Source organism: Petromyzon marinus, chromosome 31, assembly GCF_048934315.1.
Source record: "Petromyzon marinus isolate PM22_M1 ecotype Great Lakes invasive population chromosome 31, UKy_Petmar_22M1.pri1.0, whole genome shotgun sequence".
Taxonomy (NCBI): Eukaryota; Metazoa; Chordata; class Hyperoartia; order Petromyzontiformes; family Petromyzontidae; genus Petromyzon; species Petromyzon marinus.
In genome coordinates this window covers 3281778-3306541 of record NC_133697.1, presented here as the reverse complement: position 1 = coordinate 3306541, position 24764 = coordinate 3281778, and the positions used below count along the sequence as shown (strand labels likewise).

At 49.3% G+C, this 24764-nt stretch overlaps 1 protein-coding gene across 3 annotated transcripts in view; it reads left to right on the top strand.

The window, feature by feature from the left end:
- LOC116947654 (uncharacterized) overlaps positions 1-24764 on the top strand; it is a 40765-nt gene that overhangs the window by 5020 nt on the left and 10981 nt on the right. For all 3 annotated transcript variants that reach the window (XM_032963630.2, XM_032963629.2, XM_076070995.1), the window contains 9 exons: positions 10205-11207; positions 12848-12948; positions 17507-17576; positions 18369-18415; positions 19424-19574; positions 20918-21049; positions 21692-21874; positions 23111-23206; positions 24277-24363. In XM_032963630.2, the coding sequence (XP_032819521.2) occupies positions 10602-11207; positions 12848-12948; positions 17507-17576; positions 18369-18415; positions 19424-19574; positions 20918-21049; positions 21692-21874; positions 23111-23206; positions 24277-24363 (1473 nt within the window). In that variant the 5' untranslated portion in view covers positions 10205-10601. The remainder of the gene's footprint in view (positions 1-10204; positions 11208-12847; positions 12949-17506; positions 17577-18368; positions 18416-19423; positions 19575-20917; positions 21050-21691; positions 21875-23110; positions 23207-24276; positions 24364-24764) is intronic.

Sequence of the window (24764 nt, the reverse complement as noted above, 5' to 3'; positions counted from 1 at the left end):
AGGGTGACAGTACTGGTGGTGTCACTACAGCTCAGGGTGACAGTACTGGTGGTGTCAGTGCTGTGTCAGTACAGCTCAGGGTGGCAGTACTGGTGGTGTCAGTACAGCTCAGGGTGGCAGTACTGGTGGTGTCACTACAGCTCAGGGTGACAGTACTGGTGGTGTCACTACAGCTCAGGGTGACAGTACTGGTGGTGTCAGTGCTGTGTCAGTACAGCTCAGGGTGGCAGTACTGGTGGTGTCAGTACAGCTCAGGGTGGCAGTACTGGTGGTGTCACTACAGCTCAGGGTGACAGTACTGGTGGTGTCACTACAGCTCAGGGTGACAGTACTGGTGGTGTCACTACAGCTCAGGGTGGCAGTACTGGTGGTGTCAGTACAGCTCAGGGTGACAGTACTGGTGGTGTCAGTACAGCTCAGAGTGACATTACTGGTGGTGTCAGTACAGCTCAGGGTGACAGTACTGGTGGTGTCACTACAGCTCAGAGTGACAGTACTGGTGGTGTCACTACAGCTCGTACTGGTGGTGTCACTACAGCTCAGGGTGGCAGTACTGGTGGTGTCAGTACAGCTCAGGGTGACAGTACTGGTGGTGTCAGTACAGCTCAGAGTGAAATTACTGGTGGTGTCAGTACAGCTCAGGGTGGCAGTACTGGTGGTGTCAGTACAGCTCAGGGTGACAGTACTGGTGGTGTCACTACAGCTCAGGGTGACAGTACTGGTGGTGTCAGTACAGCTCAGAGTGACACTACTGGTGGTGTCACGACAGCTCATGGTGACAGTACTGGTGGTGTCAGTACAGCTCAGGGTGACAGTACTGGTGGTGTCACTACAGCTCAGGGTGACAGTACTGGTGGTGTCAGTGCTGTGTCAGTACAGCTCAGGGTGGCAGTACTGGTGGTGTCAGTGCTGTGTCAGTACAGCTCAGGGTGGCAGTACTGGTGGTGTCAGTACAGCTCAGGGTGGCAGTACTGGTGGTGTCACTACAGCTCAGGGTGACAGTACTGGTGGTGTCACTACAGCTCAGGGTGACAGTACTGGTGGTGTCACTACAGCTCAGGGTGGCAGTACTGGTGGTGTCAGTACAGCTCAGGGTGACAGTACTGGTGGTGTCAGTACAGCTCAAAGTGACATTACTGGTGGTGTCAGTACAGCTCAGGGTGACAGTACTGGTGGTGTCACTACAGCTCAGAGTGACAGTACTGGTGGTGTCACTACAGCTCGTACTGGTGGTGTCACTACAGCTCAGGGTGGCAGTACTGGTGGTGTCAGTACAGCTCAGGGTGACAGTACTGGTGGTGTCAGTACAGCTCAGAGTGAAATTACTGGTGGTGTCAGTACAGCTCAGGGTGGCAGTACTGGTGGTGTCAGTACAGCTCAGGGTGACAGTACTGGTGGTGTCACTACAGCTCAGGGTGACAGTACTGGTGGTGTCAGTACAGCTCAGAGTGACACTACTGGTGGTGTCACGACAGCTCATGGTGACAGTACTGGTGGTGTCAGTACAGCTCAGGGTGACAGTACTGGTGGTGTCAGTACAGCTCAGGGTGACAGTACTGGTGGTGTCAGTGCTGTGTCAGTACAGCTCAGGGTGACAGTACTGGTGGTGTCAGTACAGCTCAGGGTGGCAGTACTGGTTGTGTTAGTACAGCTCAGGGTGACAGTACTGGTGGTGTCAGTACAGCTCAGGGTGACAGTACTGGTGGTGTCAGTACAGCTCAGGGTGGCAGTACTGATGTCAGTGCTAGTGACAGTAAAGTGTGACTGTACCTGTCAGTGCTAGTGACAGTAAAGTGTGACAGTACTGGTGTCAGTGCTAGTGTCAGTATAGTATGACAGTACTTGTCAGTGCTGTGATAGTAAAGTATGACAGTACTTGTCAGTGCTGTGATAGTAAAGTGTGACAGTACTTGCCAGTGCTAGTGACAGTAAAGTGTGACTGTACTTGTCAGTGGTGTGACAGTAAAGTGTGACAGTACTTGTCAGTGCTGTGATAGTAAAGTGTGACAGTACTTGCCAGTGCTAGTGACAGTAAAGTGTGACAGTACTTGTCAGTGCTAGTGACAGTAAAGTGTGACAGTACTTGTCAGTGCTGTGATAGTAAAGTGTGACAGTACTTGTGAGTACTGTGTCAGTAAAGTGTGACAGTACTTGTCAGTAAAATGTAACAGTACTTGTCGGTGCTAGTGACAGTAAAGTGTGACAGTACTTGTCAGTGGTGTGTCAGTAAAGTGTGACAGTACTTGTCAGTAAAGTGTAACAGTACTTGTCGGTGCTAGTGACAGTAAAGTGTGACAGTACTTGTCAGTGCTAGTGACAGTAAAGTGTGACAGTACTTGTCAGTGCTAGTGACAGTAAAGTGTGACAGTACTTGTCAGTGCTAGTGACAGTAAAGTGTGACAGTACTTGTCAGTGCTAGTGACAGTAAAGTGTGACAGTACTTGTCAGTGGTGTGACAGTAAAGTGTGACAGTACTTGTCCGTGCTAGTGACAGTAAAGTGTGACAGTGCTTGTCAGTGCTGTGTCAGTAAAGTGTGACAGTACTTGTCAGTGCTAGTGACAGTAAAGTGTGACAGTACTTGTCAGTGCTGTGTCAGTAAAGTTTGACAGTACTTGTCAGTGCTAGTGACAGTAAAGTGTGACAGTACTTGTCAGTGCTAGTGACAGTAACGTGTGACAGTACTTGTCAGTGCTAGTGACAGTAAAGTGTGACAGTACTTGTCAGTGCTGTGTCAGTAAAGTGTGACAGTACTTGTCAGTGCTAGTGACAGTAAAGTGTGACAGTACTTGTCAGTGGTGTGTTAGTAAAGTGTGACAGTACTTGTCAGTAAAGTGTAACAGTACTTGTCGGTGCTAGTGACAGTAAAGTGTGACAGTACTTGTCAGTGCTAGTGACAGTAAAGTGTGACAGTACTTGTCAGTGGTGTGTTAGTAAAGTGTGACAGTACTTGTCAGTAAAGTGTAACAGTACTTGTCGGTGCTAGTAACAGTAAAGTGTGACTGTACCTGTCAGTGCTAGTGACAGTAAAGTGTGACAGTACTTGTCAGTGGTGTGTTAGTAAAGTGTGACAGTACTTGTCAGTGCTAGACAGTAAAGTGTGACAGTACTTGTCAGTGCTAGTGACAGTAAAGTGTGACAGTACTTGTCAGTGCTGTGTCAGTAAAGTGTGACAGTACTTGTCAGTGCTAGTGTCAGTAGTGTGACAGTACTTGTCAGTGCTTAGTCAGTAAAGTGTGACAGTACTTGTCAGTGCTAGTGACAGTAAAGTGTGACAGTACTTGTCAGTGCTATTGACAGTAACGTGTGACAGTACTTTTCAGTGCTAGTGACAGTAAAGTGTGACAGTACTTGTCAGTGCTGTGTCAGTAAAGTGTGACAGTACTTGTCAGTGCTAGTGACAGTAAAGTGTGACAGTACTTGTCAGTGGTGTGTTAGTAAAGTGTGACAGTACTTGTCAGTGCTAGTGACAGTAACGTGTGACAGTACTTGTCAGTGCTAGTGACAGTAGTGTCAGTGACAAACCATGCCAGTGCTGTGCGAAGTTGACTGTCGTTTGTGATGCTCAGTGTTGGTGCATTTCAGATTGACAGTGCAGTGCAGTGCATTCTGTGGTACTCTTCAGTACAGCTCAGCAAGAGTACTTGTTTGCACAGCTCAAGGTGACGGTATTTGTCAGTCCAACTTGTGGTGTCATACTGATCAGTGCAGTTGAGGGTGAGTACTCATCAGCGCTGCACCGTGTCAGTGCCGGGCTACTTGCAGGTGAGCAGCACGACTGCCGAAACTACTCGGCCCGGGTGGTTTCGTGACAGCGGAATCTGTCGTCGGCCACTGCCTTACAGCACAGGGGGGTACCTGCAGCACGGCTCACTGGCATCGGCTTTTTTGGGCGTCTTGATGTGCCGTCAGATACGATCTGCCCTTATTTGCGTTACCGTCACGGCACAGGCGGTGCTGACCACGCATCCATCTATCCCCGCTGCTCGACGCAGCAGTGCACGTCAGTAGTTTGCTTTCAAATTGTGTTTTAAAGAGAAAAGAGGGTTGAGGAGGCCCGTGCCATCCGGTCCCTTGACCGTGGTCCCAGCCCACGATTTGGGCTTCCTGCCACTGCAGGAGCACTCGGGGTAAGAATAGCTTGTTTTGGGAACTGCTTGTTGTCGCATGTACAAGCCCTCGCTGGGATGTGTGAGCACACAGCACCCGATGCCTCTCGCGGGCATCCAGCGTGGAAGACATTCCCTCGGCCCTACTCGGTCAGTTAGTGGGGGGTGAAATGAACTGATAGGTTCGTCACAGGTTCACGTACGTGTCAACCGGATTGCGTGTTATGCTAGGTTCAGTTGATTTTGTTTAGCCAGATGAGTACCGGTCTGCTCTGCTGTCACGCATGTCTTTATAACGCGAATTGGATGTAACGCGATAAATGTATTAAGGAACTCAATTTTTTTTTTATAACGCGGATACGAATTGGATAGAACGCTACTGAGTGAACAGAACTGCGTCGCGCAAGTAGGAATAAGCGGTTCTGCATTTGCCTCGGCGTAGCGTCGCACAAGACAGACACACAAGCAGAGAGAGACTCACACAGAGACAGAGAGAGACACACACAGAGACAGAGAGAGACACACACATAGGTGCCTATGTGTGTGTGTGTCTCTACAACCATGTGTGTCTCCGTGTCTATGTTTTGTCTCTCAAATGTAGCAATCTTTGGAAGAACGTAATCAACCAGGTGGGGTGTTGACTGTTTTGTTGGCCGACTCTCTGTGTTGTATTGCATTATATTTCCAAGTTTACTAGGTTTGTTTTCTCATTCATTTGTACCTGATGATGGTTGCTTGTGTTGGCAATCGAAACGTCGTATTCTATTATTATTTAATTTAATTTATTTCTACGTGACTTTACCGAAAGAACCAAAGAGTAATTCCTGCAGTCACGAAAGCTTCGAATCTAGTAAGGGTTGTCACGTAAACAGAACGTGGCCAATTCGTCACGAGCACAGCACTCGTGTATAGTGTAGTGTATAGTGTAGTGTATTGTAGTGTATAGTAGTGTAGTGTATAGTGTAGTGTACTAGTACAGCACACCGGTGGTGTGTCGGAGAGCCAAGCCACAACATTTACATCTGAGTACGACGTTTCGCCAGTAATTACAACTAGCTTCATCAGGCGACAGCCAGATTTGTGAAGTCCACCTGTTTATTAATTGGCTTCGTCGGGTGGAGGAGGCTGTACGTCACTTCTTTCGCACTGTACGTAGCCAACCATGCATATTGGAGGTGCGGACTTGTGCAATCTGACCCCCTACCCCCCCCCCCCCAAAATAATTAAGATCCGTTTGCAAGAGTGACCCAGCTCATCATAAATTGTGAAAGCAATGATCCAAATCGAAATTGGAGCAAAAACACCTCCCGCTACACAAGACGTCGACAACAGTGCACAAACATAAATAACATAATTAAATAGCAAAATGATTTCCTGGAACGAAAGTCGGCTTGGAGAAAAAAAAACTTGTTTTTTTTTTTAAAACCGTAGTAGAGGCGTTGTTGACGCAAGCAATGCCGGCCGGTGGGTTTCATGAGCATCATCTACATGGAGTGGGGGGGGGGTCATCGTCTTGCTGAGGAATACTGAATGATGCGGGTGGCACCTTTACGCACTTGGAACGGAGCCCTGCAGTGGTCCGGTGACCCGGCGCGAGTCCGTCGTAAAAACCCTGTGGTGCTGACTCACAGAGTGTGCAGTGCCCGGCGGATATGAGTGGGATGATGCGGCTTGCCCCCAGGAAGGGTACACATCGTTTCCAGAAAGTCACATGGGCCGGTTGCATGCGGTTTGGGAAACGGCATTTTTTCCATTGTCATAATTAAGGCTTATCTCAATTGAACCGCAGTGAAATCGGCAAATCCTGGCTAAGCACTGCTGTCTGGGGAGAGCCCCATTAGGCGTGCGTGAGTCTAATGCGATGCCGTGCTCGAGTTGAGCGTGCAGCTCGCCGCTGCTGCTAGCTCCCATCCCGTGTTGACGCGAGCCCTGGGGAGCAGCACTGTTTACGGAGGCGTTCTGTAAACACGGTGCTTTAATTGCTGTATCACAAGACCACAGGCATTAAGGGCTTGTTGTTCCGGAATTCTGTCAACCAAAGTGGCTTATGAAAAAGTGTTGTCAGTTTGTGAGTGAATTTCGCTCATTTATTTCTCCACCCATGTTGAGGTCTCGGTTTCTCAGTTTCATCCCATTCACACTGTGTTCAATCGCCACACTGCTGGTCACAACAACACACACATCCACCCACTCACCCACCCACAAAGACAAAGATCCCCCAGTACAGCCTTACCAGACTGTTGAGGTAAGTGCCGTTAGCAGGGTAACTATGAAGGTCGGAACGGCACACCAGGGGGTGGGTGGCCAGCACCAGCATCCGGCCGCCTTTGTCTCCTTAAAGACAGCGCTTTGACACAGCACACTTGGTACTCAATTGAAGCTGAGTCTACATAGGGGAGGCCCATTACTGGTTCAGATAATCGTCACTGGCGTTGGCCGTGAGCGGGAATCGAACTCGAGTCGCCGGGTTCATAGCGCAGCGCACCAACTGCTACTCTTCCGCTCCCCACACTCACTCATCCTCACTCACCCACTCGCCACACTGCCCCCTTCATTTCTCTTTCTGCTTTATCCCTTGCGCTGCTCCACTTCAGAATTCCCTCCCATCACTCATTTTGGAAGCCCAATTCAAGAAGCTTGTTAACTCGTTTTTAATGCAATTTTTGTAGTGCAGTTTGTTGCTGGCCTCTTGATGATTTGGGATTTTGGACCTGTGCTTAGCAGCTGTAAAGAAATGTTTCCTACGATAGCGCGGAACGGTGCCTTTGACATTTTGTTCAGCGGCTGCTTCTTGAGCAATGCATATTCATGAGTTGTCCTTTACCGTGTGTCACTTGTTGAACCGTTCCATCAGATAATGGGGAAAGATTGCTTTGGCTCTGGTTTAAGGCACAGAGGATGGTTTTGAGATGGAACGAAATCTCAATGTTTGGGAGATTTTGCTCATTTGCCAGTTTCTTCCCTGAGCCAGTGGGAGGAAATTCCACATTCCTCTGGTGGGTGATCGTCTCGCTTTGTTAATTTCATCACAAACACAAATGTACAGTTAAATGATGAAATCCATTTGTCAGAAGCAATAACTCTGCACTCTTTCTTTTTATACAAAGACAATGTTCGTGTGTGTGGTGCATAGCCTCTACCAGACCCTTGGGGCTGATGCTTTTCGTGAGCACTTATTAAGGCCAGCACGGCACACGTAGAGAGGTAGTGTGGCCAGCACCTCCCATTAGCATGGTTAGTTACGTATGATGCGAAAGAAGTTCATCAAACATACATACATATAAGCCATACCCGGCCGCCTTTGTCTCCCCAGTGGTGATGTTTTCACACTGCACCAGGTACTCATTTAAGGCTGAGTCGACCTAGGGGAGGCGCAGGAGGGGTTCAGAAATTTGTTACTGACTTTGACCATGAATGGGAATCAAACCGGGGTGACCGGATTTATAGCACAGTGCACGAAGCGCAACTAATACCGCTCCCCACTTGGTTTTATACACGCACACATGCACCTCACACTGGAGCAAATGAGATGTGGCTCTTACGTGTGTATAAGACACCCTGGACACGCTTGCAGTCAAGGTGTTCTATCCCTGTGGATCTTTTCAGGTGGAAATATTTTAATTCAATTCTAGATTTGAAGCTTTCGTGACTGCAAGGATCCATACTCTTTGGTTCTATTCGGTAAAGCCACGTAGGTAAAAAATAAAACAACAAAAACATCACGACGTTTCGGCAAAACACAAGTGGCCTTCATCAGGTGAAGGGACCGGACTGTCCAGAGGACAGCGTTGGAGTGAAAACAGCCAAGCCCAGGTCGCGTCCTTTAAGCTGTGTGGGAGGAAACAAAAGCGCCTTGACAAAGGAATTAACATAAAAATGAGCATGATGTACATAGGAGGTACATGATGGACCGGCGCGGGGGGGAGGGGGGGAAGGGGAGTTTACATAATGTTGGTGTGAAGGGAGATAAGCAGCTGTGAAAATTTAGGATACCACTACTTGGTTAGGCGCTGCCTCACCAATACCTACTTTACTTGGAATGGCACCTTCTACAAACAAAATGAGGGATACCCCCATGGGTTCCCCCTTGTCACCAGTGATAGCCAATGTTTTCATGGAGAAATTTGAATCAGACGCCATCCAGACTTCCACCCTCAGACCTTCTCTGTGGAAGAGATGTGTAGACGACACTTTCGTCATTTGGCCACATGGCCTCCCAGCTTTGAACCTTTTCCTAGACCACATCAATTCCAGACACCCCGCCATCAAATTCACCATGGAAGTGGAGAAAGATGGCAAGCTGCCATTTTTGGATGTTCTGTTTGAGAGGAGACCTGATGGCTCATTGGGACATTCTGTCTACAGGAAACCCATCCACACAGATTCCTACTTGAAACCTGATTCCCACCACCACCCGACTCAAAATAATTCTCTGATCAAAACGTTATACCACAGGGCTCATTGCATTTCGGACCAACACCACCTGACCAGTGAATTAAAACATGTACATCTGGCCCTCAAGAGGAACGGATACTCTGACCGTACCATCCGCCAAGCTGTTTCTCCCTCCATACAGAAACAACCACTTGATACTACGATCAAAACCATCACACTACTATATATAGCAGGCGTTACTAAAAAGATCTCCAAAATTCTAAACAAACACAAGATCCTGGTCCGGTTCAATACAGTACACAAAATCCATGACCTGATCCCATCCGTGAAGGATGTCATTCCTGACTTACAGTACCCCGGGGTTTACAAATTGAGCTGCACCTGTGGTGACTGCTATATCGGGGAGACGAAACGACATGTCTCTGACCGAATTCGCGAGCACAAATCAGATTTGAAACACGGCAGAACGAATTCTTCTGCCGTAGCTGATCACTGTTACAACGCTGTGGGTGATCACGATATAGTTTTCTCCGATACCCGATACCAAGGTTCTCTGCAAACCCACGGGTTTTTATCAGAGATTTGTCCACGAGGCAATTCAGATTTACAAACACAGACACAATTTCAACCGAGAGGATGGTTTCAAATTAAGCAATCATTGGAAAGATGTTTTAAATCAAACCAAACATTAAACTAATTTTCAATGGTACAGTATATTTTTTCAAGTAGTGGTATCCCAAACTTTCATAGCTGATTCCCTTCACACCAACATTATGTAAACTCCCCCCCTCTCCCCCGCGCCGGTCTATCATGTACCTCCTACGTACATCATGCTCATTTTTATGCTAATTGCTTTGTCAAGGCGCTTTTGTTTCCTCCCACACAGCTTAAAGGACGCGACCTGAGCTTGGCTGTTTTCACTCCAACGCTGTCCTCTGGACAGTCCGGTCCCTTCACCTGATGAAGGCCACTTGTGTTGTGGCCCAAACGTCATGATTTTTTTGTTTTATTTTTTTACCTACGTGACTTTACCGAATAGAACCAAAGAGCATTTTAATTCAATCAACATTCTCTGCCACCGTGGGCGGGGCCTGGCCACGGCACACGGCCAAGCGTGTTGCGAGCGCGGCGGAACGTAAATGGCATCCGATGGCCACGGGGCTATTTATAGCCGATTCCTGTTGCCCTGATGCACGTCCAGATAGTGGCGGCGGGAGTCAAGAGGGGGCTCACTGGAGCGCGCTCACGACGCTTTGATTCGCACAACGCGATTGCCGCCCGTCGTTACTCGAGGATGACCGTCCACTGCGCCCTGAACCCCACAGTGTTGGCGCACGTTGAACTTTGCGCTGTACGTAGCCAACCGTGCTCGACAGAGCCAGGCACTCTGTGCTCATCTGTTGGGAGGTAAATTCACAAATTTTAGGCAAGTAGAGGCTATGAAGGTAAATTGCTTAAATGTGATTCTAAAAGGGTTTACATCAAAGCCCGTTCATCCATTTCCACTGCGCTCGGCATTGACTTTAGATGAAGTTGAGAGACCAAGTGATTCCAGAATTGACCGTGTCGAGTGAGAGAGATGCCAAATCAAGCCAATTATTCGCACAGGGTGCGATGCGGTGAGAGGGTCGACAGTGCCTTGGGTTGTGAGGATGTGGATCTGGCGATTATTGATCATTGTTTTCTTTTCACCTCTTCTCAGGACAAGTTTTCAATTGGTGAAGATGAACATTTCTATGATGAAGAGGTTTGGGGAAATCGAGTTCAATATTTCCAAAGAACTATGGTAAAGGAGAAGGTTTAATTCACACAGTTTGTTAATGTGTATTACACACCAAACTTAAAACTCTTCTTGTATTTTTTTAAGTCGGCCAGTCCAAAAATACGGCTAAAATCACTCGGGCCTCAAGATCCCCAATACTCTGGCCCCAGAGAAGCTTGGTGATAAATAATCCGACTCCGGTCTCCCACAGACTCACGAAGCAATGTTGTCACTTTGAGATCTGTGGATTAACAGTTGCTCTCACCTTTCTGTTCACGTGCCACCTCCTGGGCACCGTGGGACAGAAGCTTCTCCTGTAAAGCCAACGTGGCCGGGAATGCTCACCAAAGCCCAAATTGCAGCAGAAGCGGTAGGGGGGTCTCAGGCAGACGGGGGCCTGGGACCTAAGCGTCCTGTCAGCCTCGGCTCTACTAGTTCCTCGTCGTCATCCCGAGACAGCCACCTCTCGTTCGGGAGCAGCCTCGTGCTGGCATCCTCTCCGTCCTCCTCGCTGGCGCCGGGGGACTCGGGGTGCTCCTGCAGTGAGCGCGATGCCTTCAGCGATCGGGAGCCGGAGCTGGGAAAGATGGAGGCGCTGACCACAACCGCGGCGGGGGGACGCTGCCCGCTGGAACCGCAAGAGGACGGGGTCACGGTGCCGGCGGGGCAGCGCGCCGGTCGAAATGGGCAGCTGCAGGAGGCCGTGCTGCAGGTGAGGGAGAGCGACATCTTGGAGCTGGAGGAGGAGGACACTCGCCGAAGCAGCAGCGGCAGCAGCGGCAGCAGCGGCAGCCAGGAGACGGGGCGTCCGGGGAAGGAGGGCACACGCGTGAGGATGACACTGGCTGCCGATGGCTGCTCCTTGTCCTCGCTGGAGCGCGTCCTGCTCGAGATGCTGCAGACTGAGCGGGCCTACGTGAGAGACCTGAGCAGCATCGTGCAGGTGAGCAGCGGTCGCCACCGGCACATGCTGGCGGAGAGAGACCCGAGATGGCTGCACAATCCCCTCCCTTCCATCGTCTCTTAGCCTAAGCCTTCATAACCTTGCTCAATTCAAGAAAAGTGTTAACTCTTACAACTTTTAATGGTGCTGTTTGTTGCTGGCCGCTTGGCATTTTGGGACTTTAAGATCTCAGCAACTGTGTTAAAAAAAAATATCAATGCAGTTTAATGACTGCAAAAAATAAATAAAACCTTCCTTCACCATACGGGCCCCACTTGGGTCAGGGCCAAGGTTTCCAGCGATACGTCATCTGGCTCATGTGGGTTGGTCGCATGTAGGGGTTGACATGATTCAGCAAAAAATGGCTGCACTGGGTAGGACACGTCTGCAGGATGGTGGAGGAGGGCCAATCGTCAACACCGGCATCAGCGTGGTCTCCACGGGCGACCAAGGGCAACCTAAGAGCAGTCGGTGGGAGAGTGTTTGGGCAGATTGTGCATGTTGCGTGCCTACTGTGCAGCAGCTGCGGGATGTGATACAAAGTATTGGCTGCGAGGAGGAGTGGTGGTGATGGTGGCCTCAACGACTTTGGCCATGATGACATCTTGACCTTTGACCTGGAGTGGGTAACACCATGCTACGTTGCAACTACTTGAGCAAAAATAACTGGACTGCGCAGGAGAAGGCTCAACAATAGTGGTCACATTGTCAATTTCGGGAGCCATGAGGCTTCTCATGTGAGGAGGAATCCTGCTCAGCCTGCTCCCACCACGCAGCCTTACCTAGCAAAGTAGACACAGCTTTGGGTGTCTATTTGGCGTTTGAACATCTTAATACCGGTGTCATTGCCAGAAAGGGTAAAGCCCTATTCTTATTTTTTCATCATTTGGATACTTGGAAAAAGGTCCCATAGACATGAGACTCAGCTTCTGTCCAATTCGTGGTTGAATAACAATGCCGAGAGGTGATGTAACTGAGCAGACAATCAGCCTCCTTCACACATCTGTCCCTCCACACAAAATACAATTTTTTTTACCCATCCTATAAGCCGCATGACCAAAAGGGAGTGCACAATTTCACCAGCGCTGGGTCATCACCAACTCTGGACCCGTTTTGACAGTCAGTGTCTCGTCAGCAGGGTCGAGCTTGCTTTAACCAACGCTGGTGAACTGCCAGGTGTTTTAGGCAAGCACCCTCTCTTTTAGACATCGGGTCCTAGTTCAACACAAAGCCATAGAATACACATAGCAGTCTGGCCATTAGCCACACGGTTCTTCCAGAAACAATTGGCTTGGAGTAATCTACAAACTGAGCAACACATGGCCCTAAAATTACCCTTCCCTCCCACCCTCCCTCCTTTGACCTTGTTTCTATCAATACATTTCCATTACGCATTCTCTATCCCCTTCTTATAGACTGAGGAAGTTTTGCATGAGGTAGAGTCACAATGACGTGAAGAGGTGGCGAGAGACTCGGTGAGGATGTGGTGGTGATGAGGTGCTGTGTGGGTGGGGAGGATGATGTGTTGGTCGGCGTGAGATAATGAGGATGGGGTGATGACATGCCGAGTATGTGGTGGTGTGCTGCGGTGTGCTGTGGTGTGCTGTGGTGTGCTGCGGTGTGCTGTGGTGCGAGCGCAGGATTATCTTGGCTGCATGGAGGCCACACCTGGGCTGCCCCTCTCCTCTCAGGACCTCGGAACTCTCTTTGGCAACGTTCGCAGCATCTACTTTCTCAACAGGTGCGCACGTGACACACACTGTCCATCCATCTGCTCAACATCCTGCTGCATCCTGCCACACCAATGATGAGGATTTGGTCTACCAGACCAACTGTGTTGTCTCATCAATACTGTGTTAACCCCCCCCCCCCATACTGTAGACCACAACACACTCACTTGCTCACCCACCCACTCACTCAATCACCCACTCGCCACACTGCAGGTCATAACACTTCCATTCCCTGGCACTGCTCCACATTGGACTTCCCTCCCATCCTCTCTTTCCACGCCAAGCTCTTATAATGACATTGCTAAATTTAAGAAGCGTGTCAATGGTTATCTTTTGGATCAATGATGACAGTGCTCCTTGTTACTGGCCGTTTGGGCCTGTGCTCAGCAACTGTCTGTCTCAAAAACTAAAATAAAATAAAAATAGCTTCCGTTAATACGTATTATGGCACTGACAAGCAACCCTTCGTGTGTGTGTTCATTTCCACTGGCTCGCAAACATGTAATTATTCAACAGCAGCTTATCACGTAGGCTTTCGCGACCAAAATATTATGCATAGGTGAAAGGCAGAAGTATTCTGGCTGTTGCCTGGATGAGGCTAGTTGTAATTACCGGCAAAACGTCATACTTGCATTTTAAATGTTGTGGGTTTACTCCAACACACAACCGGCTAGTGCTGAACTAGTAACTAATTGGCATGTTTTTTTTCAGTGACAAACCTAATTGGCTGTGTCGGGTGGTGGCAGGTTTAACGACACATTTATATTTACCGAAAAAAACCTGTATTATTTAACAGCAGCTGCACAGTAACTATCCAGTGTGTGTAGTTATTGGGTAACTACTATTGAGTAGTTACCCAATAACTACTATTGAGTAGTTACTGATTGGGGCGGTGACGCGGCCCGCGGTCGCCGCTTGTGTGCGGGGGTTCACGGTTCGGATCCGGCAGGCGGCCCTGGTTTATATTGCGGCGTGCATTGACCGTGAAATACCAGGCACCAACTGCTTCACAGTGGACGTTAAAGACCACGTGGTGTCGTTCGAAATGAGAAGGCCACTGGGTGCTGTTGGCATCGCGGTCCATATTTGCCAATTTCGAAAAAATGGCACCGCGATTACTCAATTGAGATCACACGACAGCAGCATTGCCCGCCACTGTCAAGCGACCGCAGCCTGTGCCAGCGAAACACAGCGGCGCCTTCCTCCCCTCGTGACAATTGCCCTGCGCTTGAAGAATGACAGCGCTAATACCACACGTACCCTACCTATTATATGGTTCTGAATATTAAAAATGTTGACGCAAGAATGAACATGTCACTGCGATTCTCGTTACTGGTGGCTGAGCACGTTTTATATTTTGTTTGATTATTCATTAAAATATTTCACCTGGAAAGTCCCTAGGGATGGCATGTCTCATTTACAAGACGACTCCGGGTGTCGATTAACGCACACGCAGCAAACACATGATAAAGCAAAGACAAAGACCCCCGTATAGCCTTTAACATACTATTGGGGCAAGTGCTGTTAGCAAGCACCTATGAAGGTCGACACGGCATACGAAGGTGTGGGTGGCCAGCACCACGCCCCGCCGCCTTTGTCTCCCAAGTGGCGATGTTTACACACTGCATCAGGTACTCATTTGAAGTTGAGTCGACCTAGGAGAAGCCCAGCACCGGTTCAGATAATTGTCACTGGTGTTGGCCGTGATCGAGAATCAAACTCGGGTAGCCAGCTTCATAGTTCAGTGCACTAACCGCTACACTACCACTCCCCAAACACACCGCGTATCTATATACACACGCACACGTTGAATATACAACTTCTACAGTTTGCATTTGTACAGTGAATCCCACATCCAGTCACGCACAGATAAACATGGGAACGATTCGATGGTGTACACCTCCGGTTCATGTAGACCGCACTCTGACTAAGCGTGGCAGGCACTGTGTGAGTGAGATTCAATTAGAGAGGGACGAGTGGAGGCTGGCGGCACGTTCCGTATGTCTGGGAAGTGGAATAAACTTATAAATATCCACCCTGAATCTCAGTGTCTCGGCAGCTGGGATAAGGGGGTACCTGCATGGATGACGTGGCGGAGTGATAGGGTGATAAAGGGGAATAGACGGATGGAAGTGATGGAGTGGCTTAGTGATAAAAGGGATGGGGTGATAGTGATGAAAGGCTGCGGGGATGGAGGATATAGCGCTGAAGGCTGTTGGTGCAGGGGAGGCTCCTGCTGTGGGAGAGACGGCTGTCTCCTGCTCGACACAGGGGAGGTGGGGCTGGGTAGGGTGCAAAGCGCCACGCTCCGCTTTACCCTCAGGGCCCGAAAACCATGCTTCGCGCGTTTCCATTCTGCTTCGGGGCTGCTGCTTGGCCAGCTTGGCGGGTTTTCAATGTCGTAGGGCCCAGTAATAAGTGGGCTTGCTCTGGCGTGAGCCCCTGGGCTGCTGGATGGCCACCCTCCTCGGGCGTGCGGAGGAGTTCACTATTTTGGGCGCCGTGATAAATTGGGAATGGCAGCTGAGAGGCTCAGCTGCCACCCGTGAACTCTGGCGAGCAGGGTGAATGCGCAGATGGAAATGAACACATGAAAACAGGGACACAAAATATTCATCTGTGTCGAAGTGGAGAATATCGGCGACTGAATAAACAAGTAAACAATTCGACTCCGTCGCACATCTGTACCTCCACGTACATGGTACAGGTATTTGTTTTAACTCATCCCATCGCCCACACAGCCTTCTGGGAGTGAATATTTTCAGCAGAAGTAGTTAAACACAAGCAAACTCTGGTTGACATTCAGCGTCTCATCAGCAGTCCTCTCTCTCCTGCACATGTCATCGAGTCAGTCTCCTTTATTGAACCGAGAGATGAAATGTGAACCGATTGAGGTGGCATTGCCTTTTCTGCGAGGGCGACCTGGGTGACATTAAGTCAATTTAAGTTTGTAATTAGTAAAAAAAAATGTAACAAATGTAACATCTGTAGTACATTAGTAAAAATGTGAATTGGGCTAAGTAGAGAAGGTGATATTACACTTCAACTATTTAAATGTACGAGAAATTTCATGCAATTTCGAGAAGGGAAATCGACTGAGACGAGGCAAGTGGAAGCAATGGAGAGAAATGTCACGAATGCGATCAAATTTAAAACAAATTGGCGTCAGGCAGCTGGGAAAAAAAACATGAACACAAGCGTAGCCTAATCAAAACATCCACAATAGGTTACGTGTCAAACATGTTAATTCATCATTACTCCTACGCTTGAGGCTCAAGGCTCTGTTACGAGGGTCCCATGAAGTTTTTGCAGGATGGGGCGATGTTGCTGCTGTAAGTGTGATACTAATTGAGTCATTTGCAGCTAATATTTCAGACTTGAGATGATTTGTCCAAAACGACATTTTGTACATATGTTTTAGCTGTGGGAGGAAACCGGACGAAACCCATGCAGAACAGGGGGAGAACGTACAGACGCCACACAGAAAGGCACCCGAGTTGGGAATTGAACTCGGAACATTCTGGCTGTGAGGCGCAAGTGTAACTACTGTGCCACCCTGCGCAACTAAGCCACGCACCATAGAACCTTAAATTAAAACCTGTCTGTGGGAAGAATTGTGAAGCGCCACATTTCAAAGTACACCTGGGCCATGTGAATCCTGTCATACCTGGTGAAGGCAGAGTACATGATGCATGTGGAGGAGATGGATGTACGTTGGTGTGGATCACAGTGCGAGTGACCAGAATAGCTGGTTTATAGGCACGCAGTGATTCACCCTGCCTGCAAATGGATGGATTTGCCAAGATCCTGGGCTCGTGATACGAATCAAAGAATCAAATATGTGTGTATGGTTTACGCTGCCGAGTTTGTATTGTCTGTCTGATTTGTTTTGTCTCGGTTGTGTTGTCTCATTTGGTCCCCCGTTAAAGCGAAAATATGTTTTGCTCAAGTGAGCATCGTGGAGGTGTCATCGTCGCCTGTTCCACTGAGCCAGTGGTGGAAATTGCACATTCTTAGGGCGCGGCAGAGTCTATTCACCATTGACTTCTCCACAAATTGGTGCACATTTTTATTGACGCCGGAGGGATGTTTGGCTGAGTCAACCCCCAACCAGGATTTGAACTCGCGATCTCATTGCCAGCCGCTCACTCTGCCTCAAAGTTAAAATGTTTATGTGCATACTTTACACGCTTCGCAAATAATCAACGTTTTGACATGGACGAATCGGGCCAGGGCTTCCTGGCCAATTCCCAGCGGTCCTAACAATGCCACGGTGTGCTCATAAAACAGCAGGAAGCCACAAACCTCAATCATGGCACGCATGCACGTGGACACCACAAACCCCAATCACCGCATTGCTTCTACAAAGCTCTTGGCCTTGGCTAAGCCATAAACTCAGTAGCCGAATGTGTGGCCTTATTGCTTGTGAAACAGCGTATGGGAATTGTCCCCTACTGCAAAAACTTGGACCTTTGTGAAAGAGAGTCTTGAGAATCAGGTAGGCTCTCCTGGGTAAGTGTGGTCATAATAATTATAATAATCATTCTGGAACTTTGTATTTCCTTACAGGGATTTACTGCAGGACCTGGAGGTGTGCGGCCTTGACCCTGTGGCTGCCGCCAGGTGCTTTATCAGCAAGGTGAGTGTCCCCACTGCCACCCCCGGAACCCCACCCTCTACCTCGCTGTCGCCCCCCCGCCACCCTTGTGCTCGGCACAGTAAATTCACCCCTACGTGCCAGAAAGAAATCAGTGCACGCCTGTACTTTGAAGTTTTCACGTGAGACGCAGTGGCGGTAAAATGGTCAAACTGGTTTTTTTTTCCGCTTGGAGGCTTCTGAATCTGTAACAAACGCTGAGATGCCCACAGATTCCACCCTCGGCATCTCTTTGTGTAGCGTGCTGTGACAGCGACTCAGGCTCGCCTCTCTCGATGTCGCCATGTGATCCAGCCGCATTTTTTTGTCATTTTGGCGCTAACTGCACTTTGTTGGGTATAAACGTAGAGCAGCAGTCGTGTTGAGTGATGGATTCGCCACTCGCCGATTCACTCCGGTTACTCGCTCACCGGCGGTCAGTTGCCCCCTCATCACTCTTCTGTCGCTATCGCCATGGTTGCTGATCCCGTGAACGTTACTCGTTGATTCCTCCTCCCATGCCGAGTACAAGTTCTAGCAGACCGACTGCATCGTCTCTCCCACCACACTGTGGTCCAACCACCACAACCGCAGGTCACATCATCTTCCTTTCTGCTTCGAACCTCTCACTGCTCCACTTTTGGAATTCCCTCCCGTCGTCTCTTTTCCCAAGCACTCATGACAATAACCTTTCTCAATTCAGAAAACGTGTGTTACCTCTGATCTATTGCATCATTGATCGTGCTGTTTGTTGCTGGCCACGTGATGTCGGTTTCCTCCTGTGTCCCCGTGCAGAGTGAAGCTTTCCAAATCTACACCGAGTACTGCATGAACTACCCCAAGTGAGTGGTCACCCGATGCACACATGGTTGAGCTTGACATTCAGTAACAATCAATATCATTTTCAATCGATGCATCACTGCACTCTTGCAAATGAGACTCTCCGGGTCTCAGGAGTTCTGTCTTCATTAACAAAATCAACTCGAAACCTAAACAAAATTAACCCTCATTGCGAAAGCGCAAGCTCCAGGATTTATACTTCAGCACTGGAGCCAATCGGTGTACCAGGGCAGTGCCTCTGTGCAGCACCGTAGGTGTGGTCCATGCAATTCCATGCAATTGTGTTCTCTCAACGAGTTCTGAACCCAGATGAAAAGCCAAGACAAACAACCATTATCGTCGGCGTGGAGAATATCACCAACAAAATAAATAATCGGACAATTTGCCTCCTTTCCACATCTGTCCCCCCACATTGGCCACAAGCAAACTCTGGACCAGTTTCAACATTCATTGGCGTGGGCCAAACATCTCAATATAGGACCACGGACCGTGGGCAATTGTTGGTGCCGATTCTGGCTACCTTCCAACTTGTCTGTGTTCCCCGCACCTCTGAATCATTCTCTCTGTCTGAGAGTGAACAAAAACTGTGCACGTTACAAATTCCAAATCGTCGTCATCATCATCAGTTTAACACGTAGGCTTTCGCGACCAATATCCATAATATCGTTTTTTTTAGTTAGATCGCATAAATATAAATGTGTCAGATGGTGGCTGTGTCGGGTGGTGATGGGTTTAACAAGACATTTATATTTACGCGATCTAACCCAAAAAACATTATGGATCCTCATCATTCAACGTCCCATCACGGAAGCCAAGTGTGCGTTCACAACAGCGCTCTCCCCCACTGCCTCCGCAGCACCGCACTCCGGCGCCCTCATTCACTCCGCCATGCGGCGCCGGTGCACAACAGTACCGACAGTGAGGAATGCGAGCCGGTGCGCCATCACTGGGGGGCCGCGGTGTGGCCGTATGTGCGTCTGTGCGCTCACACGTCCGCCTTTCTGCTGCAGCGCCGTGCGAGTGCTGGCGGAGTGCATGCGCAGCCCGGAGCTGGGGGCTGTGCTGGCGTCACGCCAGGCAGCGTTGTGCCACTCCCTGCCCCTCGGGTCCTACTTGCTCAAGCCCGTGCAGCGCATCCTCAAGTACCACCTACTGCTGCACGTACGCAACGATGCCACGCCGGCCCTCGCCAGCGCACGCCACACCAACACAAATACCCCCCACCCCCAAGAGAATCAACTGTGAAATTCGCTGGTTGATTCCTCCTTCCACGTTGAGACTCGGTCCGCACGGCTAACCACTTCATCTCACCGCACCGCAGTGCACAACAATACACTCGCCGAAGACTCGCTTACGTATGCCGGTCGCAACGCGACTCTTTCCTCTTTCTCCCTCGCAGTGCTCCACGTTGGAATTGCTTCACATCGTCTCTTTCCCCAAACAATTGAATTATTAATGACCTCGCTCAAGTCAAGAAATGTGCTACGCTCTTATCTATTACAACAAGTACAGTTGCTGAGAACAGGCCCTGAGGCCCAACATGATTTACTGCTGGTAACCTTGGCTCCGATCCAAGTGAGGCCTGTATGGTGAAGGAACGTTGATTCTTTTTTCAGTCATTTAACAGCGTTAGTGATGGTTATTTTTTTATACAGTTGCTGGGAACGGGCTTAAAGTCCCAAAATGCCAAGCGGACAGCAACACACAGAACCGTCAAAATAGACGATGGGAAGGAATTTGAAAGTGGAGCAATAGGAGGGAAGAGGCTGAGAGAGAAATGTTGTGACCTGCAGTGTGGTGTGTGAGTGGGTGAGTGTCTTGTTGTAACCTGCAGTTTGTCGAGTGAGTGAGTAGGTGAGTGTCTTGTTGTAACCTGCAGTTTGTCGAGTGAGTGAGTAGGTGAGTGTGTTGTTGTAATCTGCAGTTTGTCGAATGAGTGAGTAGGTGAGTGTCTTGTTGTAACCTGCAGTGTGGTGCGTGAGTAGGTGAGTGTGTTGTTGTAATCCGCAGTTTGTCGAGTGAGTGAGTAGGTGAGTGTCTTGTTGTAACCTGCAGTTTGTCGAGTGAGTGAGTAGGTGAGTGTGTTGTTGTAATTGGCAGTTTATCGATTGAGTAGGTGAGTGTGTTGTTGTAATCTGCAGTTTGTCGAGTGAGTGAGTAGGTGAGTGTGTTGTAATCTGCAGTTTGTCGAGTGAGTGAGTAGGTGAGTGTGTTGTTGTAATCTGCAGTTTATCGAGTGAGTGAGTAGGTGAGTGTGTTGTTGTGACCTGCAGTGTGATGTTTGAACACCGTACGGATGAAATGAAACAGCCTGAATCCTCAACATGGGTGGAGAAATTGTCGAGTGAAGTTCACGGCAACAGGGAGCAGCCTGCACGCTCTCTCCTGTTGTGATGGCATCCCCACGATGTACAGAGAGTGCTGGGTGTGAAGCAGGGAGGTTGTGCAGTGGAGAGGCCCCCGGCGCCTGTGGCAGTAGCTCACGGACGCCGCGGTCTGTGCAGGAGGTCTCCAGGCACTGCGAGGACGGCGCGTGGGAACGAGCGCCCATCCAGGAAGCCCTGGATACCATGACTGGGGTGGCACAGCACATCAATGAAGTCAAGCGGAGGCATGAGCAGGCCTCCCGTGTGCAGGTAAGCGCGCTGTTACACGAGCACGTGCGCGTGCCACCGCAGGGGCGCGTGCCACCACGCTGACCATAATGGGGGAAGGACATGGAGAGGTTTTATGTATGCGTGAGATCCTCTTTCAGGTTTATTAGACCCATTGAGAACTCAAGAGACCAGGATGGGGTTATTTGCAAGCAATAACTTAACCAGCAGTCTGGATTTGGAGGCACCACCCCAAAAAGGTGAACAACCTCTGATTTAGATAATATAATCATAACAATTTAGCACATTTGGTATTCGTGCTGTCGTTATTATAGCTTAAGGTTATCACGAAGAAAGGCACTGCTGTGTTTCGCATACACTTTCTGATTTAGTTTCCCAGAAGAAGCGATGTTGCTATAGTTGCGATGTGGAATTTCAATTGAGTCATTTGCTGGCTATTTTTTTAACATGGCAAATTTGGATCATGGCGCCAGCACACGATGGCCTGCTCTTTTCGAGCCGCAAACCTCTGCAACGAGCGTCGACCGCGCTACCACTGGGCCGGGTCACCATCCCAAATGTCGACGATTAACCGAGGACACTTTTGCAGCAATGACCAATGGAATTCCAAGTTTTTGGTAAGAACAGTGTACGTGTGCGCCCGTGTACGCGTGCCCTGTGCAGGAGATCGAGCGCTTGCTGAGTAGCTGGCACGGGCCAGAGCTGGGGCGCTACGGGGAGCTGGTTCTGGAGGGCGTGTTCCGCGTGGCGCGCGCTCGCAATCAGCGCACATTCTTCCTCTTCACCAACATCCTGCTCTTCGCCCGCCGGCGTGACCACATCTATGTCTGCAAGGGCCACATCCTCGTGAGCACTGCGCCTTCCACATGAACGCCACGGCAGCTCCGCTGTTGAAGAAGCCGATTGTGTCGTGTTTGTTACAGGGAACAAATTTGAGATATTAGAACAGTGGTAATGGGACAAACAGCAACTTTCCATCTTTTCCTGAAAAATGATCATACTTGACAAGACAGGGTATATATTCTTGGTTTTTTTGGTAAAGTCACGTAGAAGGTAAGCAAATTAATAAAAAAAATATTGTTTTATTGTTTTATATATATATTTTTTATTGTTTCCCTTCTACGTGACTTTATCTAAAGAACCAAGAATATGAATCATCGCAAGTCACGAAAGCTTTAAATCAAAATTTAAGACAGGGTATGCGCACCTGCACGGTAAAGAGATGGCAGGTGACTCCACCTGTGTGGATGTTTGTGCACGAGTGTGTCTCGTAGATTGAGTGTAAGCAAAGTGTCTTGTAGTGTGGGGAGCGGTGGTGCAGCGGATGGCGCTTTGTGCTATGAAGCCGGCGACCCCAGTATGATTCCTTCTCATGGCCACTAACACCAGTGATGATTATCTGAACCGCTCCTGGACAATGGCGGAGCCAGGATTTTCAGGTAGGGGGGACAACCCCTTCAGCAATGAAAAATGATAGTTGTTAGTAAGTAAAGACTTGTCCCTTGCTATTTATTCGACACGTGTGTGGCGATGGCGCAGCCATCGATCGAGGGTCGAATTTGAACAGTGTGTGATTGGCATCGCGCTCGCTGAAGGTGAATGCCTTCAGGGAAGTCGTGTACTCTATACGCAACTACGCACAATTATGTGAGTTACTTATAACTGCTTTGCCGTTACTTATTGCCAATTATGGACTCAGACTATTGTCCTATCATCTCATAGAATCCCTGACACGTAATAATATGCTACACAGTGGCAGTCGGGGTCGCAAAATGCCGATTTATTGCTAATAAACCCCAATCATCCGATCGAAATCCCTAATTTCGATCATTGGGGGGGGGCACGTGCCACCCGACCCCCCCATTGGCTCCGCCAGTGCTCCTGGACCTTCCCTAGGTCGACTCAGTCTCAAATTAGTACCCAGTGCGGTGTGTAAACACAAACCACTCCGGAGACAAAGGAGTCCAGGCCACCCACCCGCTCGTTAACAGCACTTTCCCCAATAGTATGTGTACTAGTATGTGCCATTGTGTTCGTGTGTGCTCGTGTGTGTTCATGGGTTCATGTCCCTGCATGTGGCAGTGCGCCAACCTGATGCTGGTGGAGAACCTTCCCAAGGAGCCACTCAGCTTCACCGTCGGCCACTTTAAGAATCCCAAGATTCGGCACACTCTGCAGGTCTGCACCTCAGCAATACACGGACTCTCACGTGCCACACACACGGACTCTCACGTGCCACACACACGGACTCTCACGTGCCACACACACGGACTCTCACGTGCCACACACACGGACTCTCACGTGCCACACACACGGACTCTCACGTGCCACACACACGGACTCTCACGTGCCACACACACGGACTCTCATGTGCCACACACACGGACTCTCTCGTGCCACACACACGGACTCTCACGTGCCACACACACGGACTCTCACGTGCCACACACACGGACTTTCATGTGCCACACACACGGACTCGTGCCACACACACGGACTCTCACGTGACACACACACGGACTCTCTCGTGCCACACACACGGGCTCTCACGTGCCACACACACGGACTCTCACGTGCCACACACATGGACTTTCACGTGCCACACACACGGAATCTCACGTGCCACACACACGGGCTCTCATGTACCTGGAATGCACATCAAGAGATGATCAAATAAAGCCATAAAGTATCCCATTTATACATGCAAATTATGCCACCAGTATCAACTGATTTAAATCTCTCATTTAAATTCACAAGTCAACATTTGCCACGGTTACAGTCAGAGTGTCCTCTGAATGAACCAGGGGTGTGCACCATTGAATCGTTTCCGTGTGTATGACTGGGTGCAGTATTTATTGTACAAATGCAAACTGTAGAGATCGTATATTCAACGTGTCTGCGTATGCGCGGTGTCATGATGCGTTTTCTGCGTGTGCGTCAATCGGCACCTGGTACACCCTTGTAAATGAGACATTCCATCTCTCGGGACTTTCCAGGTGAAATAATTTAATTCTAAATAATGAAGAAGCATGTTTAAGCGATGTTACGTGTTGTGTCAAATGACCCGTGTTGAGAGTCGCGGCTTTCTTGTATTTGGTGTAACCATTCTTGTTGTGTTGAGAAGGCTGCCTTGCATGGCTCCTCCGAGATGTACTTGTGTTGCAAGCTTCACATTCACACAAGGACATTGTGCCTCCACCTGATCTCCGAACCCCCACGTCGCACTGCCTGCCTTCCCCCTCTTACAGGCACACTCTGTGGAAGAAAAGCGCCTGTGGGTCCACGAGTTGAAGAGGCTCATTCTGGAGAACTACCCAAGCGACATCCCCCTCAAGGTGGGGCACAGCCACGTGCCAAATCCACACACAAAGATCCCCCGTGTAGCCTTCGCAGACTGTTGGGGCAAGTGCTTGTTAGTGAGCACCTATAAAGGATGGTAACTACCTCGCGTGGTATACAGGAGGTTGTGGGTTCGATCCTGACCTTGACGCCTGTATATTTGGAGTTTGCATGTTCTCCCCGTAGTCGATTTTTTTCTGGGTCCTCCGGTTTTTACCTCCACATTTAGAAATTAGCGTTTAGAGTATTTGGCTGCTATAAATTTCCACATGATCATAAGCCACTTCGTTGAGCTATCATTTGTGGCCAGGTCGCTTCTGAAAACGAGCTACACAACTCAGTGGGCCTTAGCTGGTAAAATAAGGATGGCATGGCACACGAGGGGTGGGTGACCAGC